This window comes from Gymnoscopelus microlampas (genome assembly GCF_963454915.1).
Source record: "Gymnoscopelus microlampas genome assembly, chromosome: 4".
In the NCBI taxonomy this organism is placed as follows: domain Eukaryota; kingdom Metazoa; phylum Chordata; class Actinopteri; order Myctophiformes; family Myctophidae; genus Gymnoscopelus; species Gymnoscopelus microlampas.
Genome location: NC_139941.1, coordinates 20,455,400 through 20,480,603, shown reverse-complemented (window position 1 = coordinate 20,480,603; position 25,204 = coordinate 20,455,400). Strand labels below are relative to the sequence as shown.

General features: G+C 41.0%; 1 protein-coding gene across 1 annotated transcript in view; it reads right to left on the bottom strand.

The window, feature by feature from the left end:
* The window catches only part of cspg4ba (chondroitin sulfate proteoglycan 4ba), a 31,248-nt gene extending 6,567 nt beyond the window's left edge, over positions 1 to 24,681 (bottom strand). The window contains exons 1-7 of the mRNA XM_084054286.1: positions 24,491 to 24,681; positions 20,831 to 20,994; positions 8,742 to 12,314; positions 7,907 to 8,380; positions 7,442 to 7,618; positions 2,711 to 2,909; positions 1,527 to 1,658 (exon numbers count right to left, since the gene is read on the bottom strand). Of these exons, the coding sequence (XP_083910412.1) occupies positions 1,527 to 1,658; positions 2,711 to 2,909; positions 7,442 to 7,618; positions 7,907 to 8,380; positions 8,742 to 12,314; positions 20,831 to 20,994; positions 24,491 to 24,572 (4,801 nt within the window). The 5' untranslated portion in view covers positions 24,573 to 24,681. The remainder of the gene's footprint in view (positions 1 to 1,526; positions 1,659 to 2,710; positions 2,910 to 7,441; positions 7,619 to 7,906; positions 8,381 to 8,741; positions 12,315 to 20,830; positions 20,995 to 24,490) is intronic.
* Positions 24,682 to 25,204: the final 523 nt, after the last annotated feature.

The window sequence follows — 25,204 nt, the reverse complement described above, 5'->3', positions numbered from 1 at the left end:
TGTCACCCTTCTCCTCTCTAGCATCAAAGCCACTCATTGTCAAAAGCCTCCCATGCCACCAACCTCTGTTCCCTGCCAGGCACACTGGTGCAGAGGGAAAATAAAGCTGCCACTCAGTTGCAAGTTTTCAAGTACCCACTCACCCAGTGACTGGAAACCTCAGTGGACCGTGCCAGTTGGCTGTTTGCAGGCCTCGCTATCTAACTCGCAAACCAGTCGACTTAGCCAACATGAGGACTGATCAAAAATAACCTCCAAAAAAATAAAAAATGTTCAGGTTATTTTTAGACCCCAAGTATTTTAAAAGGGGGAAATGACTAAGCTCCCTAAATAAAGCAATGACTGCAGCTTGTGATGAACCAGTCTGGGATTTGGGTGAAGTCATATTTTGGAACTAAGTGTTCCAGTTAAAAGCACTGAATTATTTTTCAAGCCTTAATAGACAGTCAGGTTATGTTTCCTTGCAGCATGCAGCAAATACATTTGTCAGACTAGGACAGGGAAACGAAAAGCTTAGACATCGGGTATTTCTTTAGCTTCCGTAGGAAGGTTCCACTGTGCTGCTGTCAAAGTGTGGACTGGGCACTTCAGAGCAAGCACACACAGCGAGGTGTGGTATAGGTAATTAGACCTTTATTAATCCCTCAGGGGAAATTCAGTTTCACCCAGACGTTAGGTGTCTGGATCAGGGACCTTCAGAATACTAGACGACCTCTCTAGCCAGGCCACTAAGCTGCCCTTAAATGTATATGGGTTGAAATATATTCGCACGCACGCACGCACGCACACACACACACACACACACACACACACACACACACACACACACACACACACACACACACACACAAGATTTTACTGAGAAAAGTTTCTCTGACCTGAAAAGGAAGAGAACTGATTAAAGAGGAACTATTAAGTTCCTGTATGTGGTGTAATCTGGAGAAAACGAAAAAACACCCTCTCTTTCCTGTCTCTCGCCATTGTTATGTCCATGTTTAGCCCATTGATAACCATTTTCCAAAGCATGCTTTTGGCTCTACATTGAATATTCAGACAAGTTCTGTTACATTTTAAAGACTTTGGAGAAAATGGAAATAAACTTAAAAATCTTAAAATGAAGCCATTAATGTCAAAATACTTTTCTTTTCTTTTTCAAATATGTAAGATAATATGGTTGATGCTGTGAATAGGCTGAGATGTATTGATGCCGATACGTACTGAATGGTCCTTTAAGAAGATGATCACTTTATTGTCAATTCATACAAATTGAAATCTGTTCCTTCTATACAGTCCTCTACACATATATGCAGCACAGGTTCGATGCCCCTTGCTCAAGGGCCTTTTGGCGGGCACTTTGTTGGTGGGCACCGTACTGACCGTAGATATAGTACCAACCATCCTCCAGTCACCAGTAAAGCTGGAATATGGGGTGCCGATACCATGTGGTTAAGGCACGTACCACATAGGCTCTGATGCCCAACAGTTTGGAAAAAAACGAAAAGTAAAAAAGGAAGGAGAGGTTTTACCTGGAAACACTTTGAGAGGGCGATTGCTCTCCAAGCTGAGGACCAACGCACTGGCAGTGATGCTGAAGATCTGCCTGGGGGTAAAGTTCACCCCATCATTGACCTGGAAGTTGAACCCTCCAGACATGGCTCCTTTGTAAGGAAAAAAACAAACAGAGGAGGAATGAAGCCCAAACTTTTCAAAGACTCCATGGTAGCCTTCCTTTGTAAGCATATTAAAACTTAATACTGTAGGTTTAATGTCTACCTGCTATACAAGTTACTTCATAGAAGCACTCTAATTACACAAGCCGTTGTAAGTCACTGGTTAAATTGTAAATATAAAGGTGTCTAACCGCTACTGTGTGTGATTATTGCAATGTTATTTTTGTGAGGTCTTCTATTTGTATCTTACTATGGTGAAACAAACAGCTGTGTGTGCTTTCTGCAAACCACAGATAAGGTAAATGTCTTATCAGATGATACTTTGCTTTCACATCTAGATTTTCAAAATCATGAAGTGACAAGATTATGAGTGAAGTGTGCACGGCTTGGGGGTGTAATGGCAGAAAGCAATGTCAAAGACATATACAGTATCCTTTACCGTAAAGGGCAAGTCTTGATCTAGCAAACAAACTTCACAACCTTTGGTGATGGTACATGTTCAGGCAAAGCTGAAGCAGATTAACATCAGAACAGTAAACAGAAGCCTATTTAAGGCCAACACCATAAAATGTTTGCAGAGCCTACAGTATCTGGCATCATAAATCAACAGTGCCAGGCTATTAAACACCTCAACCTGACATTTATTCCTACTCGGATCAACAACTAATTTAGTTGCATTGCTAGACATAGTTATTCGATACATCATGGTCATATCAAGTACAGTTCATAAATGGACGAGCTTCTGCAAGGCCAACACTTCTTTGCAAATCTAAACAGCACACTCTAGTGGAGGTAAGAGGAATAACAACAAAACAGCAGAAAAATAAATAAACTACAAACAGATGTAATATATATATATATATATATATATATATATATATATATATATATATATATATATATATATATAATGAATACTGTTTGAACCAACCACGAATCACCCATTGTCCTACTGGTTTCATCCTAAGGATCAGTGAGGGGCTGAATCATACCTACCAGATGACAGAACAGAAAAGCAGCAAAGTGGAGACAGACTTTACCTTTGTGAACAAACAGCAGCTGTCCCTGGTCTATATGAGCCTGTGTGAAGTTGAGCAGTGGCTTCATCGGGGCACTCTTCAGGGCCAGGTGGCCATTACTGGGCGGAGTCACCATGAAGTACAGTTCCTCTGGTGGAGTGTCCAAGTCCTGAACACCAAGATCCTCAGGTCTGATCTCCGTCACAGAAGCCACCCATACCTGAACACAAGGGAAGACACGGACAATCCATCATAATCCATGATCCACAATTAAAACAAACTAAATGCCTCCTGGTCTGGAGGGTTTATGATATATGGCCCGATATTGATAGTATGTACTGTATGTGAGTGTTTAACACTGACAAAGGGAGGTGTCTTTGTTTGTCTCACTAAATTGTTGCAACTATGCGGGAACTTATTTTTTTTTTTTTGACAGTTTCACACATACTTCAAAACTGTGAAGAACTGTTTTATCTGGTTTGTATGGACAGAACAGTGTACAAGTACAGAAATAGATGCCCCATAATTGGTAATCCTTCCCATAGACTTCCGCACAGCCACGTGAATGATCTTTCTTGATAAAAAATAATAAAATCAAATGCAAAGCGGAATGGCCAGCCTTGCTTCAACAAAATAAATACCACAAAAATAACCTCTAACTAGGAAAGATGTAGATAAATGCTCACTCAACTACATCAAAGGTTAACCTGGAGAAAATGCAACTGGCTGCATCTCTTTAGGCATCATGCTCAAAGACATGGACACACCGCACTGTCCATGACAAGGCTAAATATAGCTGTGCACTGTAAACAAGACGTGGACACACCACACTGTACATGACAAGATGCTGTGCACTGTAAACAAGATGATGCGGACGCAGCAACGCTGAGACACAATTATGGCTTCCTCCCAAGTATATCCAAAAGCCTCGAGGCGAGCGCGTCTGTCTAGCTGCATGTCCACTGGAATCGACACATTGATAGAACACAGGAGCGCTGAACCATAAAGTAGTAGACATCAAATGACACGCTCCTATTAGTCGGTCACAGGGCGGTCACATAGACACATTGGCATATTAACCACATGGATGGAACCCTAACGTCACTATTATGGGCATGTCACAAATAGGCAGTCATTCTGCAAAAAATATCAGATCAACGAGTTCACAACGCCTCGCGATGCAAAGTGTTGTGAGCTTGTAGATGGGAGGGACCCAAGAACAGGCCCTTGGGGGACGCCAGTCAACAAAGTATATGGTTTAACTTTAAGTGCTTAAGATATGATAAAGTTATCTGCTGTGCGTGTGTCTCTCTTTCCTTTACAAAAAAAAACCCTAATCTGAAAACAATCTACTACATTACCATTATATCAAACCTCAAGCAACATGCTTTCTTCTGAATGCATCACAAGTAAAACTAATTAGCATCGACTTCCTATGACTTCACCGCATGGCGTCCTTCATCCATTAGCATCCGTCCACTGTGCACATGGGAGAACAGACATCTTTAAATGTTTGTGTGGGTGTGTGTACACATGCAGGCATCGTACGATGGTCAAAGCTGTGTGTCAGCTGTGTCTGTGTGTCAGCTTGTAAGCATACACAGTAAAATCCTCAGTGTTAATAAAACCAGTTGTAACTCCGCGTTGTGTACAAATGAACAATTGAGGGTCCATGTGCTTGCATTCTTACTCTCTCAGAGTCAAAGTAACACTGGGGATTTTACTGCGTGTGTCTGGGTTATGAATGACTACACCTCTGGTAATCAGTCTCTTCACAGGACATCCCAGCGGCATAACTGAGACAAACAACAGTGTGACTCATCCATTTCAAAGTAAAAACACACAAGATCCATTTCCACAGCTCATTAAGACTCCCTTTCAATTCTCATAACACTGCAGGGCCCTACTGGTCACCCGGATACAGCTTCTTTTAAGTGGCTGCAGATAACAATCACGTCCATAAAAGTACTTCAGCATTATCCACAGTTTCTGTGCACGGAAATAAAGAGCACAACGCATCCAACAAAATCCTCAGTCTTACATTTGTACACTCTCTGAGTTACAGTACAAGTGGATAAATTAACACTGAGGATTTTACGGTGTGGTATTTGAAGCAAAAATATATTGACTACATACATTTACATATGTACTTCCTGCTCATCAGTGTATTCCATTGCGTGGTGCGCGTGAGAGGAAGCACCCTGTGACCACAAAGCACAGCATGACTATGATTGGAGGGGACACTGTTGACAGTATTGTATAATGCGTCCACAGAGAAGCCATATGTCACTCTGGTCTATATTACATATTTTATCCCAAGAACAGCAATGGATATGTGTCTCTCAATTAACACTTAAAATATCAATGTAATATTTTAAGTGTTGATGTAATCAAATGGTTGGTAAATATGGAACGAAAACCATAGTGCATGTAGCAAATGACTAGTTATTGTAACTGAGAATGAAAATAAAGTAAAGAACAATAAAGAAAAAAGGATGTTACACAAAAGGTGTGGTGGTAGAGAGCCACCTTGTGGACAGTTTCCTAGGGACAAGTCAAAGTGTCCCTAGTCAAAACAATAAGAGCTTAAACATTAACTACCTTATGATCACTGGTGTCACATTCCCTTATGACAAGACTGATTGAGGATGCTTACTGATAATTCAATTTACAAAATGCTTGCATGCCAAACCTGTACGTTTCAGCGTGTAGCCTTGATTGATTGATTGATGTACTTTATTTAGTAAGACATGAGAATAACAGTACATGGAAGTACAAATTCACAATACAAGGTCTACTAAACTGGAAGACTCATAAAAGCACTGAGCTTGTTTCAAATGAGTTCCCCATGCACACAAATCATGATGACATATAAGAGACAGACAGATATACACAACCTTCACGTTAGCAGGTGGAGGAATAAAGGAAATGGCCAATTGAGTTATTCGTCTTGCAATTTTATTTTTGAGTGCCGCTTTTTCAACCTAAGTGTTTTTTTTTATCTGAGTATAAATTGTCCGCTGAGCACCCATGGCCAAATAAGGCAAGCAGAGGAAGCACACCTGCTCGACTTCTAGATGTATCAAACCAAGTTAGGATTTAGTCAAGCTGGTCTACAGTAAAGTTAATTGTACAGGGCTCTCCTCTTCAGCACAGCCTATGGTATGTGGGTACCCAAAGGAATTTATGGCCTTTAGTCAAAACATGCTTCAGAGTAGTGCTCTGTACTTCAGCCAGTCAAATAGATAGGCCCTCCAGCTCTAGCCATCCGGCCCAGCAGAGTAAAAGTCAAAATCTATTCAACAGGGGATGACATGTACTTATGCTATGTATTGTATATGTTTCAGGTAGGGAAGGGAGACCTTTGTTAATACTGTAGGGGAAATTACCATTTATGTTTTGGCACACACAGTGTTCACGCTTCAAGCTGTGAATGAAAGGATTTTTGTGGAGAATTGCCAGCAAGAAACTAAAGTGCAAAGATGAAAGCGAGGGAGAAGATATCTTCCTTATTGAACTTACGCTTAGAGCTATACATTAGTTAATGGTTTTAGCTGAGATTGTGTGTGCATGATAACATCAAATCGTTTTCAAACAATTACATTGATATTCTTGTGTTAATTGAATGATTTCCAAAACATAGATATAAAAAAATCTGTTTTCATTAATTTAACAACTGTGATGGGCAAAGGATAAACTCTGTATTACTCTGTATAACTAATCAAAATGCAAGATATCGTTAAGGCTATCATAAAGCACTGCAGTTTAAAATGTACGGTAAACGGTGTGGTATGCACATATTGCATGGGATCCTCGGGCTAAACCAAGTGGACTATTAGGCAAACATTTGAATATTCAAAGTGCTAACCAAAAGTGAACAACTACAACATCTTCTATATGGATCAAATCTTGACAATTGGCTGCATGAAAAAACCCTCCTCCAACAATATTAAATATAATGTGGCTGCAATATTGACAGACAAGACAGAACTGATGGTTGGGTGGGGGCATGCTATTCAAAGCTAAGGACAATATAAATGGTAATTTACTGTATTGTGTTAATGACATGTAATGCCTTGGTCTTAAATTAACCCTTTCACCACAAATGTCATACATTTTTGAATGACATTGTTATTTTTAGACCACCATTCCTGCATAATTTGAATCCCTCCAGTGCTTCATACACGGTCCAGCCATATACTGTACTAGGTTTTGACAAGTCTTGTAAATAGTAGTGAGGAGAGACAGAAAATAGACAACTGCAAAGGGGGCCATGAGTGTGGTATTTCCAAGATGCAGGTCACTCAACACCAGGACGAGTGTGTGGAATTCAAGCAAATGGGTCTATATTTTCAGTAGTATCAACTATCAATAGATATTTATTTTAACACTTTTTCCCCCCACAAGAAGCATGACACTGTAACTAAGTAACTTCCAGACAACCCTAACAAACCAGTATTCCATTAAAGCAATTTTACGCTAGGAGAATTTGCGGACAAATTAACCATTAATGCTTTGTCTCCTCCCTGTGATTATGTGAAGCAGGCTGGGGCCTCTCACAATGTATTTCCATGTCTGTTCTGCATAGCCAGCCCAACTGAATCCTCCTCCGCATAGCTAACATACTTTACCCCAGCTAGTCAGCCGTGGCAATTTAGAGATCTACCCACATGAAGCTAGTCTGGCACGAAGCCATGGGGCCAGAAGTAAAATAGCCTGTGGTTTAAATATAGGCCAGAATCACATACTCACCCTGAGGACCCTGTTGGCTATAATAACAGGAGGTTCATCATTGACGGCCGTAACTTGGATGTACAATGTCCTGGCCATGCTCTGCTTTCTCAAGCCGGTGTCATTGGCCACAACAGTGAAGTTGTCATTCAAGGTCTCGCTGCTGTCGTGGACATAGTAAATAAACTCATGCTCCACCTATGATTGTGAAATAAGGTGAAAATTATTAGGACAGATGGACCGACCTGTATTGACCTGTAGAGAAGTAATGTGTTGCAGATCAGAAATACCCCTATTGATAAGTAGTAAGTACTGTATGATGTGTTCAAAAATAAATCCCTTTATATTCAAAGACCAAAATTAAACACAATTAAAAGCGTAAATCATTTTAAAATGTATTATTATAATTACAAAAAAAATTATGGAGAAAAAAAACATAAATGAAAATGTTGTCATGATATATTTGATGCATTAAGAATATCTTACCTGCCTCCTGGAGAAAGAGGTTATGGCCACACCTGGGTAACGAGAGTGCTCAATGTGACCATGTTGTGGGGGTATGGTCAAACTATACAGGAAATTGACTCCAGCAAAGTGTCGGTTAGTGACCTTTAGCACTTCCTGTGTTAATGCTTTGGAGGCACCCTCGTTTACCGTGAAATTGGACACCTGCAGTGGTATGAGGCGTGGGATGATGTCAATTGAAATCTTGATGCTGTTGACATTTGTGACCCCGTTGGTAGCGTCCAGGGTCAAGGTGTCGTTGACCTCGTTGGGTTCCGACTGCATGTACTGAATGTTTCCAGCATTTATGTCAGCTTGCGAAAATGTCCGAATGGGAGACTGTTTGGTTCCTACGTAGCGCTCTTCAGTTTCGACAAATCTACGGAGAAAGCCGTGAGAAGGGGCTGCCTGAACTGTGAATATGATCTCAGATGGCAGGTTGTCCTCATGAGTGACCTGGAACAGTAATGAAAAAGGTGTCACACAGTGGCAAAAGGCATGCATATCCTGTCCTGCTGGGCTGGGTTCTGGATAAAAAATTCAACATAAAATCCGCACACCAGAAAGCTGCTCCCATCGTGGGTTACTTTATTGGTAACGTTTCGAGCCGGGAGGCTCTTTCTCAGACCTTACTGAAAATACTGCACTATTTTCAGTAAGGTCTGAGGAAGAGCTCGAAACGTTACCAATAAATTAACGCACGATGGGAGCAGCATTCTGGTGACCTGGAACAGTAACCAACAAACAATTTCTACTTGCCAACAATCGTATTTATAACGTATTGAACTCTTTTTCAGTGTCTTTGACAAACACTTACCTCCAGTTTAGTTTCATCAATCTTAACTGGCTTCCCCTCCTCTACCAATAGAGTATTGCTGTGCTGCACAATGGGTGGTCTCTGGTGGCTTTCCAAGTAAACCTTCACACTGACTCTTGCAGTAAGGGCAATGCCTTTGGCTGTCACTGTCAAATTGAAGGAGTCTGACAAGTATTTGCTGTCATCATGCTGATAGGAAATCAAACTCTTCTTTAAGTCAGACAGTGTGAATGATTCTACTTTTGTGTCTTCGAGGTACAGTCCCCCATGCTTAGGGGCTTCATACACTTTGAAGACGACCTCGTGATCGTCTCTGATGTCCAAGTTTGAAGTTACACTGAAGTTCCCAGGGGAAAGGTTGAACGATCTGCCCTTCTGAACCAATAAGCCGGTATTGTTGCCAACTTTCAAAAATGGGTCATGAGCGCTGACATCCAAGAGGCTTGAGACAAAATGTTTCCCATCTGAGACAAAGAGCACAAACCTTCCAGTGCTTACGCCATTGTGGACAAACAACACTCGTTTCTCATCCAAGTCCTTCTGGTGAAACTGGAACAGCCGTTGAGAAGTGTCATTAACCAGAACCAGGTCTCCCATCGGGATTCCGCGGCGGGTGTAAATTAATTGGCCATCATCAAAATCAGTGTCTGCGTCATGGTAACACAGATCCTCTCTTGTAAGTAATCTCTGTCCATCTCTTACTACATGGAAAACTTTGTCAATAACACGTACTGGCTTTTGGTCATTGACTAGCTGGATGGATATGTTGAACATTCCTTCTTTGGACCCAATTTCATCCTCAGCAATTGATGTTTTGAACTCTTGACTGGTGGAGGCTATGAACGTGAATTCATCTTGGTTCGATTCACTGTCATCATGAATGTACATGATACGTTCATCTAATATGTCCTTGTTATTGAATGTGAGGATGTTGCTATAACTAGCATTAGAGTTTGATTGACTAATTCGGGCTAGTTTTCCATGTTTCGGACTGCTTATGACAGTGTAAAACATATCTTTTGTACTCAAAGTCTCTGCAAAGAATTCATCTTTTGTAATCAATTTACTTTCCCCCTCCAGAAGTGAGAGTCCGTTATTTGTCATGAACACGCTATTGATGTCAGCTTTTATGGAGATCTGGAAGTCATAGTTTTGTGACTGAACATGTTTGGAAAACATGTGAAATTTGAACTTGTCACTCGTATCTTCATGAGGCCTGTCAACTAACACATAATGTACTTGTAGATCTGTTACATTTCTTTGGCTGAAGGTTGAGTTCTTCCATAATACTTTAGTATCAAGTAGGAGTTTTCCTTTCTTTGGTATAGTGAGAACCCTGAAGAAGAGCTCATCCTCTGAGAGTGCTGCCCCTTCAGCCGTGACATGAAGATGCTCGGAGTCCAGTGTCATTTTCCTCTCTTTGTCCATATCTGCCATTACATTCCGCTCTAGGTTGTACTTCACCCACTTCACAGTGATTAGGAAAAACAGTTCAGTGGTTGCTCTGTTAGCCACAGTAACCTTGCACTTTAAGTAATCAGTTGCATTGGATGTCTGGATTTCTTGGAAAGTGCTAATATACCTTAGACGCTCTTTGTCAAGAAGCCTTTGGGAGAATGAGTCAGTGTGCCTCCATTCACCACTTGAGTGAAGCCTCTGAAGTTCTCCGTACTGAGGGGGTTCGATGATATCATAACGGACATCTATGACCTGTTTCACCGCATTGGCTTGCACAGCCAATTGCTTTGAACTAATAACAGCAGACTCTCCCTGAGTGACCTCAAGGCCTGTATTATTGGAGATCTTATAGTCTAAAGCTATGGCCATGACCCGAAGAACCACAGTATTGCTTACCCTTTCCCCATCACTAACCCTTAGCACAATCCTTGAGTTTCTCACTCCCGTGTGAACATAATATACCTTCATTTCCTCTAACTCTGAATAAGAGAATGTTGTCACTGCAGAGCCAGGTTTGTTTTCGATCTCCAGATATCCTGCATCTGCATTCAGGTTTCCCAGCACAGAGAAGATGAGTTTGGTCGGGTTGCTGTCAATGTCTGTGGCCTTCAGAACATCTGTGGTTAGGTGTTTCCTTGAGTTCTCCAACAGGACAAAGAGATTACCTTCGGGGAGACTCAACTCTGGCGCATCATTGGTGGGGGTTACAGTAATGTTGAAGCAGTACAATACATTCCCCTTTAAGTAATCTGGAATTTGCCTCCTACTACTTGAATATATTGAAAACATGAAGGCATCATCTGGGTCTTCCGAGCCTCCATGGATATACATGACCCGTCCATGCCAGAGGTCCAACATGCTGAAGGTGTTCTCTTCCTGGTCCTGGTCAACGTCAAGTCTTATCTGACCATGCACTGGCTGTTCATTAATTCTGAACATAATTTGAGACTGCCGAATGCCAAGTTTCTTGAAATCTAAGAGAACCTTGATATGTTTAGACTCAAGGGATGCTCGACCGCCTTCTGAGACCACAAGATTCCTAAGATGCACAAAGTTAGACCCATACCTTTTGTCCAAGCCCCTTGCCAGTGTGGACGTGTAAAGTGCTGGTGTTGGGGTCACTGGATGGAACTGGAATCCCGGAAGAGCGGTTGGACTCATGGTGGTTGATGGCTCTGGATCTTTCTCTGGTTCACAGCCAACTGAGATATCCTTGGTGACTACAGTGGCGGGGAGACCCATCGTAACACCATTGACTCTGATGTTCCTTAAACACCCCTTCAGCGACCCTCCTCGCACACGCTTTCCAGACACAGAGAGTAGCCCCATCTTTCTGACCTCTGACCTTGTGCCATCATCAATGCCTCCGATAAAAAGAGGACCTCTAAGCTGAATGCCCTTGGAGTGAGAGCCAATATTGGTTTTCACCATCTCTTCATCCACAGTCAGCTGGAGGCTTTTTGAATTGAAGTACAATTTGACAGAGTGCCATTTCTTATCATTGATGAATGTGAGTGACCGAAGCTCTGTTTTGGTTCCGCCTTTCCCCAACAATGCCACCGGCAAACCTTCCTGGATCTCCACGGCCACAAAATCCCCTTCTCTGGCAGAGTTGTACAGGATAATCCCTTCTTTTGCTGAAGTGTGCACAACACACTCAAACACGGCTTCTTGCTGTGCACTCCAAGGTGGTAGAGAAATATAGGCCCTAGAACTGAAGAAGCTAATGGGGTCCTCCTCACTGGCAAAGAACTGTGGACTACAGCCTAGAGACACTTCATGGATGCTCTTGAATCCTGTGTAAGGCCTCAAAGATGACAAGATGTCATGCTCATTGAAGGTCACTTCATCCATACAGCCACGGAAGCCAGTCAGGTCACTTGGCAGGTAAAGTTTGTCTAGACCTCCTGAGCCCCCAACATAGAGACCATCTTCTATGTCGAGATCAAAATGGTGCCCTGGCATCTTCAAACTTGTTTGGGAATTCTTGTCCACAGTTAGAGTGACATTGTATTTCTCATGGTGGACCTCCACAGCATGCCAGGCCAGGTCATTGAGCTGGGTGCTTCTCTCTGAATGCAACAGTTGCTCCCCTGATCCAAGTTCCAATTTCACCTGAGGGCAGAAACAAAAACACTGGATTACAAGTTGCACGTGAATAGGAGTATAATACAAGGCAACAACTACATGCAATTACACCCGTGTGTATTTGTCATAGGGAAATAGTGTCACTAGTTGAAAAATGTCCACTCACTTAAGGCAAGAATAGAGCAAAAATGTTACTGAATAGCATGGGATTTATTTGAGTTTAATGCAGAAGTTCCTTTCTTTCAAAAAAGTTAAACATTTAACAGAAAAGCACTCAGTCCTCTTCCTGAAACTTTTCTGCCTGAGGAAGAGCGCTGAGCTCACAACACCGTGTTTTTCTGTCATACAATATCTCAATGCTACTGTAAATGTAGCCAAGTCTGTTACCTGTGCCATTCGTGCACTTCTATTTAGGTATGTGCTTCTCCCCACTGTTTTTGACATGGTTTACTGTTAAGTGATAACATAATAGAATCATTTCAATTTATAGTGATGTCTTCATGGATTGTACAAGTAAACAAACATAAAAATAAAGATTGATGTGTATAGTGGTCACCGGAACGTCTTCCATTATCAGCTCCCATACAATAGTGATAACACAGTAAACACACAAATACAAAAGTCTGCCACCAGGAACAGATGGAAACAGGGGCTATTTATTTTCAGCTCCACATTTCTTTTTGTGCAATAATCAGCACTCAACTTGACAAATTCATAAAAACTCTAATCTGCCCTAATTAATTAACCATGCCAATATATTGGTTGACATAACATATTGTCGCTGTCGGACAGAAACCTTGTATCTCCATATATATATAATTTTTTTTTCAAGAAAGAAAAAAAGTAGTGAAAATAACTGATCTACAAGTTTAACATTTTTGAAAAGTTTCACCTACAAATGCTCAAAAAAGGGACGCCAGGTTGGAGGTGGATGTGGGTTTTATAAATATTTAACCAATGAAAAGTATTAACAAGAGCTTGTGACTAAATAATAACTACATTGGACATACAAGGTTTCTGCCCGACAATGACGATATGATTATTTGCAAACTCTGAAAAAAGTGGCTGAAATACAGAGTGCTATGCTACATTCCACAATGTCACCTGATGTTAGAACAGTGAGCTTTGTGTGTGTCTCCCAGCAGGAAGACCGCATTTATCTTTTAGCCTTTAGCTATATTCTTGGAGCATCATGTCACCATCTCTGGGTAATCCGGCATTTAGACGACACACTTGTCAAGGCTTGCTGTTGTGTCTCGGCATTTCAAGCAAGGCTTTCAGGGCAATAGTGCACGTCTCTAACTCACTTGGAATGAGATCCAAAGCCTGAAGACAAACTTTAGTGGGGAAGTTTATTTGGTGACCTACAGTATGCCAGTTTAGGGAGGGGGGGGGACTGGGCAATTAAAATTAGAGTTACAATTTAGGCATTTGGCAGAAACTCTTATCCACAGCAACTTACAAGTTAGAGATCGGAATAAGTTGAGTAAGCATGAACTTACTTACTACTTACTACTACTTACTTAGTGGCTCAGAGAAGCTAGGAATCCAGGTAAACAATGAACCTATCATCTGTCTAAACAACATGCTATCTCTATAACATTCTTAACATTTCTGGTCAACAAAAAAACAAATCTAAAAAAATAAAAACATGAGAAGAAGTGACCAAGATATATACTAGCATCTATCGGTCCAAGGTGTCAAACAAGATATGACAAGTCATAATATAGCCGCCAGCGGCAGGCTTTTTTTGCCCCAATACAGTCTATCACAGTAGAACCGAAATAGCAGAAAATGACTACATTACCCATGAGGCATTCTGAACGTACAACGCGTCCCCCTCTACCATTAAGTTACAGTGTCCAAGTTACAATACACAAAATACACCAAAATAATACTTTTCAATGGACTACTTGGGTAGCACTGATAACATTAACCACAGTAAGGTTCATAAAGTTTGTAGATGAGATGTTCCTATTCTCAGGGGAACATTAGCCAAAAATAGCAGATCTACAAGCTCACAACGCCTCTTGCTGCAAGGCGTTGTGAGCTTGTAGATCTGCTATTTTCGGCAGAGTTAAAATGGTTAAATGTCTGAAATGAACACAAATAAAAATACACAACACACTTATGACAGTCTATGAAGCTATCTATGAAATCTATGAAAATGTTTAATCTGCAACACAATTTCATACAATATGTAGTGGGGGTCCCTGCTTCATCTATCTCTCAGCTTAGGGGGTCCCTGCTTCTACTGTCTCTCAGCTAGGGAGTCCCTGCTTCATCTATCTCTCAGCTAAGGGGTCCCTGCTTCATTTCTCTCTCAGTGAAGGGGTCCTTGGCCTGAAAAAACTTTGAAGACCCCTGCTTTATAGACCATTTCCCCCCAATTATTTTTTTTACAGTTTGAACAATATATTTTACATTGAGGTGGCCAGATGTCTGTAGTGCCCACCTATCCTGTTACTGTTACCATACAGACAGACAGATCAAGAGATGGCATTAACAACTGTACTGTACTTCATTCAAACACACTCAGCAAGTGAGCCCACTAGACAAGCCTACTTCGAAGAAAACGCACACGCGTACTCGCGAACGCGCGCGCGCACACACACACACACACACACACACACACACACAGCTTTTGCAATGCTCAGGCTGACATTATGCCACTCGCTCGCACGTTATGTGCTTGATTTGTCGTTCTATCGGCACTTTGTGTTTGGTGATGAACTCACCTAATGACGCTGCAGAGGTTGCAAGAGTTTGACAAACTTCTAGCCTTGTTACAAGACTATGCCCGTGTTGATCCAAGGCTAACGCACTTCCACAGTACAACAATGTTTAAGTCAGAGGAGCATGGTTTGGCCAAAACCTGCGATTAATCCACGTGTTGTTGTTTATATTCATTTCACCGGCGCGCGCGCGCGCACGCACGCACGCACGCACGCACGCACGCACACACACACACACACACACACACACACACACACACACACACACACACACACACACACACACACACACACACACACACACACACACACACACACACACACACACACACACACACACACACACACACACACACACACACACACACACACACACACACACACACACAGGTCTCAGACGCGATCAGACCGAGGGGTCATAACAGCTTGTTATCAACAGAAACTAACTTCCCCTAAGGACTTCACAATAAGAGCCAGTGGTAATGATTGATTAACTTAGTTTTATTTTGGTGTCTGCTTACAGGAAGTATATATCCATTTGCAGTAACGTCACACACAGAGCTATAAATAATAACTGTTGCGCTTATTTTCGTTTGATCTGCGCGCAACATTAAAACTAAAGTAACGAGCCTGTTTTGAAAATGTACTGAGTAGAAAGTACTAGTACTTGTGTTAAAATGTAACGGATAAAAAAGTAGTCCTAAAAATAAATACTGAGTACAGTACAGATACTCAAAAAAAGTACTTTGTTACAGTAACGAAGTACTTGTACTTCGTTACTTCCCATCTCTGGCTTTAAGGCTAAATATTCATCTACAACACTAACTTACCGTACAATCCAAAGCTATTCCTGTCATACCTAAATACATTAATGTAGCCTAAGCCTAATAATCATTGGTGGAAAAAGTACTCTAATGTTTTATTTAAGTGAACGTATAAATACTGCAATGTAAAAGTACTCTGTCACAATAAATGTCCGGAATTCAAAATGTACTTGAGTAAACGCGACGCGTTGTGAGCTTAAGTACAGTACTTGAGTAAAGTAGTTTCCACCGCTGCACATAGTCAGTCGTGACGTCTTTGTTTAACTGCATTATGGCGTTTGCACTTTGTTCATTTACAGCCTGTACATCTACATAAACGTTCAGAATTCAAATATAAAGTGCTTAGACCATGGCCACAGATGTTACAATTCACTTCGGGTGGGTATAAGTACCCGTCTCTCCAGCATTGTTCAATAAAAAGCATTTTATTCCGATCGGTGGCCATTTTCTCATACAGTTATAATGTATCAGACAGATATACACGGCCAAACCGACACAGCCGCATAGTTAAAAAAAAAAACGGAGACAATGGCCACCGATCGGATTAAAATGCTTTTTATTGAACAATACGGAAGATACGGGTACTTATGAGGGCCCGTACGCAATTATAACACCCGTGGCCATGAGTTAAGCACTTTATATTTGAAATCTGAACGTTTATGTAGATGTATGGGCTGTAAATGAATAAAGCGAGTCTCTTTTGAAAGGCCCGTGTTAAGGACATTATGTTGCGAAAATATGAAGTGTTTACAGCACCATAACATGGTTAATACATTTTATTTTGGGATGTACAATACATGAACATTACGGGATTAGTAACGCAACTTGTGTCGACAACTAATGGAGAGTGGACATTACCGCGTTTGGCTAAAAACAGTTAGTTAGTAACATCATACAAGCATACAAGCTAAGTATTAGCCACATTCGGCTAGCGCAGTAACATCATACAAGCATACAAGCTAACTATTAGCCACATTCGGCTAGCGCTCAGAGCCTCTTTTGAAAGGCCCGTGTTAAGGACATTATGTCGCGAAAATATGAAGTGATTACAGCAGCATAACATGGTTAATACATTTTATTGTGGGATGTACAATACATGACAACGCAACTTGTGTCGATAACTAATGGAGAGTGGACATTACCGCGTTTGGCTAAAACAGTTAGTAACATCATACAAGCATACAAGCTAACTATTAGCCAAATTCGGCTAGCGCTCAGACGAATCCACTGAGAGAGGCAGACGAATCCACTGAGAGAGGCGTGTCTAGTCCCATAGCTTGGGAGGACGAGGGCGCCCGTTCAGAGTATGGGAAAGTATCCCATTGGCTGAAACGACAGCCAATCAGGCAAAAAAAGTGTTGCAAACATGTTGGAAATGTGTCGGGTTAGAGTCAGAGAGAATATAGAGCCGCGCTTTCAGCTGGCGGCTAAAAAGTGATGCAAGAGATTCAATCATGCTCACTCAAGTAAAATAATGCAAAGAAGTCAGTGTGATTCACTTCAGGACTAACGCCAAATGTTTCTCCAGTGTGATGCTGAGTGCAACTGAACTAAAAGTATACATATCTCAGGACTTTCTGAAATGTTTCTCGTCACTATGTCTGTGCATTACAACATTTGTCCATTTTATGTGCTGATTTAGCCTGACAAAGCTGCTTGCAGAGGGCCTTCGTAGCAGTCTTGAAGGAACCCTGTCAGCAAAGCTCCTCTGCTATGCCCTAAATAGTGCAGGCATCCTGCTTGGAACATAAACCCATCATAAACATTGAGGTCAGTCTTCCTAGGTGAGCCCAAAGTAATTATAACAGAACAGCCTTTGGATCTCATGCCAGAATCAAGAATCATCAACAGACGCAAAGGAAAATACTCTCTGCTATTGATTATGAGCCTGTATTGTGTGAAACCATGGTGACACATTTCAATTCAAAGGAGCTTTATTGAGAAAACATACGTTTACATTGCCAAAGCAATGTAAATGTATGTACGACACAGCAAGGGACTAACTTCAGTTATCCCCAAAATACCTACTGTATGCTATTCATTATACATTACACGTACTGCAATATTTTGTTTGGGGCAACAGTTTCTTGTTTTTTTGCATTTGTTTTGGAATAAGGGATACTGATAAATGCATTCAAATGATAGAACAATAGAACTGCACAATAGGGCTGGGTGATATAGCAGAAAAACTGTTTTTCAAATTGATCTATATTGATATTTATCATGATTAGGCATGCAAACTGGTTAGCAGTGAAAATGCAAGAAGGATACATGACAGACAGACCCGCTAGAGCTGCCGTCTAGGTAGAAGGCTGCTGGCTACAATGATAGTCATTACGATATCATAGACTTAATTCCTGAGCATAACTAGACTTTCTTCCTCTATTGGATTCAATATGGTGAATTTCACCGCAAGGTGACAAGTTTGCATGCCGGATCATTTGATAATGCTGCCAGTTTGAAGAGTATCCTGATAATAACTGAAGCCAAAATAAACCAGAGGGTTCATTAGTTAAAGGTACAGTAAGTAAATGTTTTTGTTAAAGTCAGCGTCGTTAATTAGCTCTATATTCTGATAGTAATCATCAGTGTTTCTTCAGTGTTTGTTCAGGGTCTCCCCGTCTCAACAGCTCTTTAATAAACACAGACTATATTTTCAGGTCGGGATACCAATTTTATCCAATCAAGAGAGAACTCATACAGGATACAAGATAAGTGAAGTAAGTGAAAAACTGATGACACAAAGAAATTAGCATAAAATGTTTGAACTGGAACACTGTAAAATTTAAGCTGATAAATAGGCACTCTCTCCTGATTAGAAGAAATTGGCAACCCACCTGAAGATGTTCTCTTTATTAAAGAGCTGGAGAGAGTACAGCTCTTTCATGAGTACTATCATAATATAGAGATTTAACATTTTAACAAACCCTTTTTGATTTAACAAATATAATACTTACACTACCATTAAACCATTGGTTCTCAATGTGAGGGTGTTCTTGAGGAGGTTCCAGGGGGTCCCCAGCTAAATGATTGATAGTTAGGAACCAAATGGACCCTTACAGGGCTGTAACTCTGAGAGTGTACAAATGAAACCAAGTGAACCCTTATGGCGCTGTAACTCTGAGAGTTACAGAGAGTTACAGTCTATTTGTTTGAACAGTTCATAGCTGGAGTCCAGCACTTTAATCAGTTCCAATAATTGAATCCGTCTTTCTTCACTGAGCTCAGGGGAATCTTCGTTATAAAGTAACTAAGAAACTGCACTCGTTATATACTCGTTATATCCTTTATATTTTATTGCCACGATGGGCATGGCCTTCATGGCCTCCGTGAAATTCCTGCCCTGTCAATGTATGAAGTTCTCATTTGTCCGTATGCTGTCGTTTAGTATGGATTCTAGGCAGTGATTTATGCAGTACTTGAGTAGAGTCAAACTGAAATATCGAATACCAGTCATTTCGCCCATTCCGCAGTTCGCCCCAAAAAGTCGGACATTTCGCCCAGACATTTCGCCCAAAAAATCGGACATTTCGCCCAGACATTTCGCCCATTTTCGCGGACATTTCGCTCAGACATTTCGCCCATAGATAGTGAAGCTAGCTGGCCGTTTGTGTGCGAGAATGACAGAGGGTTAGGGTTAGATAAAAGCTCTCTCTCTCTGTGTGTGTGTGTGTGTGTGTGTGTGTGTGTGTGTGTGTGTGTGTGTGTGTGTGTGTGTGTGTGTGAGTGTGAGTGTGAGTGTGAGTGTGTGTGTGTGTGTGTGTGTGTGTGTGTGTCCCTTTTAAGGACCCCAATTGAAACAAGCCTAGAAGCTTTAAATAAAGCCATTTATAATGAATGGTAACTATAATAATTGCAAAAGTAGGTAATTTCAATTGAATGTATCTATGTACCTAAATAAAGCCATTTATAATGAATCTCGCACAACTGATTGATTATATAAGTGCAGTGCAGCGGTAACTCCGGTAATTATCTATAATAATTGCAAAAGTAGGTAATTTCAATATAATGAATCTCGCACAACTGATGGATTATATATTTATAATGAATGTCGCTCTGCAAAAGAAAAGTCTGGTGGTGGGCGAAATGTCTGGGCGAAATGTCTGGGGGTGGGCGGGCGAAATGTCTGGGGGTGGGCGAAATGTCTGGGAAAAACGTCTGGGGTGGGCGAACTGTCTGGGCGAAATGTCTGGGGGTGGGCGAAATGTCCGCTCAAAAACACGGGCGAAATGGATTTAGGGCGAAATGTCTGGTTACCGAAATATCTGTCTGGTCGAAATATTGGCCATTATTTGACTTTCTTAATGACATGATCAATATCGACTGTTATTTAGTCGTTACAAGCTCACAACGTGTCATGAGATGACATGTTGTAAGCTTGTAGATCTGCTCTTTTTGAACGTTTTTGAAAATCTTCGCCTATAATGACATGCCCAAAATAGGGATCCTAGGTTGAAAGTGGTTAATAAATATACAGTTTCTAAACTGATAAGTACATTTTGCACTTTTTGACAAAATATCAGTGAAAATATGGGTAATCGCCTCTCCAAAATTGGGATTGGCATCGGACCCAAAGAACTCTGGCATCGCTCAGGTTCTATGCATGAGACCCCAGATGTGTTGCAGTTGCATGATGATCTGTCTACTTGTCTAATTCCATTTAACTTCTTTTTAAAATGCCCCAGTGTGACAAAACACAGCTGGCGTGGAGTTCAATCACATCAAGTGAGCTGGTCTGTCAGATGGTTCTGTTCTGTTGAGTGACTGACTGACAGCTGAGATGCAGATACAGCTTAAGGTGCAATTATCACTGCATGTGTACAACATAGTATGTGCCTTTGGGTATGTAGTATGTATCTGTCTGAGGGTTTGGGTACATGCTAACAAACGTAGCACTCGCTCGCACGCACACGCACACACACACACACACACACACACACGTTGTGCACATATGGCCGTGTGCTGAGGCTACGGGTGTACCAACCTGCAGGCGACCCGCATGAAGTTCCACCATGAAGTGGTCGGTCTGACCAGCAGCTAGGAACAGCAGGCCATCAGCGCTTGAGGTTCGGAAGCGAATGCGGAGCGAGTTACGGTCGGACGCCTCCGTTGCCTTGAGCTGTACGAAGCCATCGCCGTAGAAGGAAGCTGGAGAAAGGGGGGTGGGGTAGGAACAGAAAACAGGGGAGAAAGAGAGAGAAATGACGTACACATTTGGCATTTACTGTGTTTTGTGGACACATCACAATGCTTAATTTATGCTCTTTCATATGTAAATAGCTGAACTACAATCTCACAATGCGACGCACCGTGAGATTGTAGATAAACTATTTTCAGCGCTCAATACCATCATACGGCGAGGTATGAATCGGGCTTAATCCTTCCAAGTGGAGCCCAGTTCATTTTAGTTAAGGATAGGAACAGGGATAAAAAATACAACCAAAAAATACAAATACATTTGCAGTTGAGATACAGAACAAGTCAAGCCAAGCATTGTGGTCTTAATATAGCCATTAGCCAATAGCCAACATGTGACATTTACATCTAGAGGCTGAACTCATTATCAGCCTGGTTGCTCTTTACTTGCGGAACAGGCTCCATTATATTGGTTGAGGCAGGATGCCTTATAGTTCTGTGAGGCAAGGTCAAGATTTTGAAAGCCATACCACCACCAGATTTGAACGGGTGCTCACACAGCTGTATGTGTGCAGATATACACTGTATAAATAATGAATTCATCCATATTAGCCGCCCAGAATAGGCACGTTTGTTGGCTATATGCCCAACTGTATACAGAGTCTATTTTCTAAAAATGCTTCACACTTCACATCTTCATTATAGTTAGATGTACACATGTATTGTAAATCGGGAACAAATTTGTGTTCACGACTGCTGACTGTAGAAACACCAGGTTTGAATTTTTAAATGTAGAGGTCCCTTTAATGGCACAATTGGAGCGTACAAAGGTAGAGGATGAGAAGGTGACGAGAAGGAGTCAGACACGTTGGGACCTGCCCTGCCCTGACAGGAACCTTCAACCTGAACATGAAAGGCTCTGACATCCTCACATTGTCTGCAGCCGCGTGTTCCAGAAACACTGTGGTGGCTGGGCCCAGCTGTTGCTTCTACCGCTAGTCCCTGCCATTTCACATTACCCTGTAATCTGGACTGTGGAGCCTAAAAACCTGGGCACCACCACTCCAATGTTTCTCATGAGATTTGGAATGCTTTTTCCTGAGGGCGACACACAATCACTTCTTTCCTTCCAAAGGAGCTACGTACAGTATGTACAAACTGAAAATGTTAGTTTCAAAACCCAAATGGTAAGGATTGGTAATTAATGATACATTACTGATTATTGACCGGACCACTGATGAAGCCAGATGCACTTCTTAAAAGGGTAAATGTACTGAGGGATAATTTCTTTACCAAATCAAATAATTGACCTATGGAAACTTGTGAAGTGTAAATAAAAACTTTAAACCCCCATACCATGTCATTTAAGTCTTCAACATCAATTGTATGGTCAACCATCAATACCTGACTGCAGAGTGATCAATACAGGTCAAACTTAAGCTGGCCATCTATCAAAAGCGATTTTGTTTATGCATATCAATATCGGCAATATCGGAGTGAAATCATACTTTTTGGTTGATCCGTGTTTGTACCCCATTAGCAACCATCTAGCAAGACTATCGCAAATGTTGTTTGAGCCTTTGCAATGCACACTGAGATTCCAATGTTTGTGGCTAGCAGCTGTATTTTGGCATGACCCCCATTGCTTTTCATATCAATTGCCTTCTCATGGCTGGCTTAAACCACAGTCTTTCCTCTGTTATGTATTTGCCTGCGACCGTGTTCTTCGAGAGCAGTTTAAAAATAGCAATCAGGATATGTTGAGGGATTTACCCAAAGGTAATGCTATGTTATGTGTTGTAAAAATAACATTTGTGTGAGACAGATAGAGTTATAAGAATCTGGATGATTATGTCATTAGTTTTTCACAAAATAATCAGTATAATATCGGTATCAGACCAAAAATCTAGAACGGGTCAGGCTCTAAAAACAATAGGAACCAAGCAAACCTTTCATAATTGTCCATGATATGCAATGAACTGCACTGTACAGAGGTTAAAAGTCGTCCATACCACCCATGACCACAAATTGCATTATAAAACAAAATGCCAGACGTCAGAGGATTAAACCTTAAGTACAAACCTAAGGACCAAAAAAAAAGCGCAAAAGAACACCCTCACCTAAGTATACCCATGTACACCTGTGTTCCGACACAGAAACAGGGTGGTATTTGACCCTGGGTCCTGCATTTACATGTTGGTACAAACAGTGTCTCTGTGATAAAGACCTTGTTAGAAAGATTCCACAAACTCCCTCAAAGAACAAAGCTTGTGACCTTTTAGTAAACTGACAGTTACAGGGTTAATTTGAGGGTCAAAATGGGTGGTTTGTACAACAAAAGACAGCACGGTTCAAGCCATAGGCAGGTACATAAAAGTATGTATACAAAAGAATCTGCCATGTAAAACAAATTTCCATAATGTAGTTACTTGGAATGAAAGAACATGCTATAGATGAGACAATATGAAATATTTGTATGTGCTTTATAATCCACAGCCCCCATAAACAGCTATGAAGCGAACAATAAATACAGCCTAGATGTCATAATCCCACTATCAAACCCAGGAGACAACTTTATGAATGTTTACATTAAAGTAAATAACAAACATAAGTTTAAAGTGTCACTTTAAAAATACATCTTATTCATTAGTTGTTGTTGAATTCAAATGTTCCTGCTATTGATGGCCAGATAGTGTTTTTACAGTGCATTGAGCATCATAGAATGTTTCTGCAGATGGTTATTATAAGGAAGAGAGGAGTAGATTACATCTTCTACCCGTGTATACAATACCCATTGTAAAATTGTCTATTTTGTCCCAAATGTTAAAGAATAAAATATTTGGAAAATGTTTTTAAGTAAATTAAAGTATACATGATTAAAACATGCTTAACATTCGACAATTAAGGTCTAATATTTCTGTGCTACAAATTGCTACAAAACCTGTATATCCATTCATTTTGGGCCATAAACAAGAAGTTGAAGGATCAAATTAAGTCTGAAAATGATGTAACGTGCATGTTCACATCACGTATACTTTACATTACTTAAGTATTTTTTAAATATTTTATTTTTTGACATTTTGGACAAAAATAGCCAATTTTACATTGAGGTGCCCAGATGTCCCTATAGTGCCCACCTACCCTGTATCCATACCAACTAATCTTTTATTAAAACAGATAAGCCTATGCCTTTGTAAAACAATAACAAAACACTTCACACAGTCTAACTAACCCAAAACCTAAAATAGCATTGGTTCCATCCACTTCTACTGTAGCCAGTGTATTTGATACATTGTAGCCGTAGCCGTAGCCTGGGGGGTACAGGGCACACACACACGATACACACACATACACTGGTCGTGGTCGAAGCTCATTTAAAGCTGTGCAGCCTCTACGCAAAGAACAGACAAGAAACGTCGTGGCATAATGATCAATTCTGTAAGATGTTTCTGCTATGGTCGTCATTAATGGCAGACCACTTTTCAGATCAACAAAAAAGTATTCTTACCTGCTAATGCCAGTTCGCTCAGCGACCACCAAAGCAGACCGTACACAAACAACTTCTTTGTGCTTTTCAAAAGCGATTCCATATTTGAACGTGTCAAAATACAACTTAAGTCTGTAAGTCCAGAAGTTACATATTTACAGATTTGTTTGACTTTAGATTCCCGGTCATTTAATCGACTGTTTCAGGTAGAAGTTGCCCTCCTCCTCTCCTACTTCAGTGTTTAGTGTTCAGCTATGTATGCACTCACTGCAGAGCGCAGAGCAGACCCACACACACACAAACACACAGCTGCAAATCCCCCGTAACTCCGCCTTGTGTGTGTGTGTGTGTGTCAGTGTGTGTGTGTGTGTGTGTGTGTGTGTGTGTGTGTGTGTGTGTGTGTGTGTGTGTGCGCGCGCGCGTGCGTGTGTGCAAATTCCAGCAAGGGACAATCATTTTTGTTTGTTCATGTTTTACTTATTTGTTTTTATTTGTAATGAGTCTTTTTGTGTGTCATATTGGCAATGTCAGTATCATCATCAAACTTGGATGCTTGAAAAGTCATACAACAATTACCTTTATAGTCAATTTGGTCATGACATTGGTCAAGGTCAAGAAGGTCAATTATGAATGAACAAATAGTACATTAATAACTTCTGAACTATTCACCGTAGAAGGATAAACAGAAGGGTATATCCTACGGTGAATAGTGAGGGCTAAGTGAGGGCTGCAGGG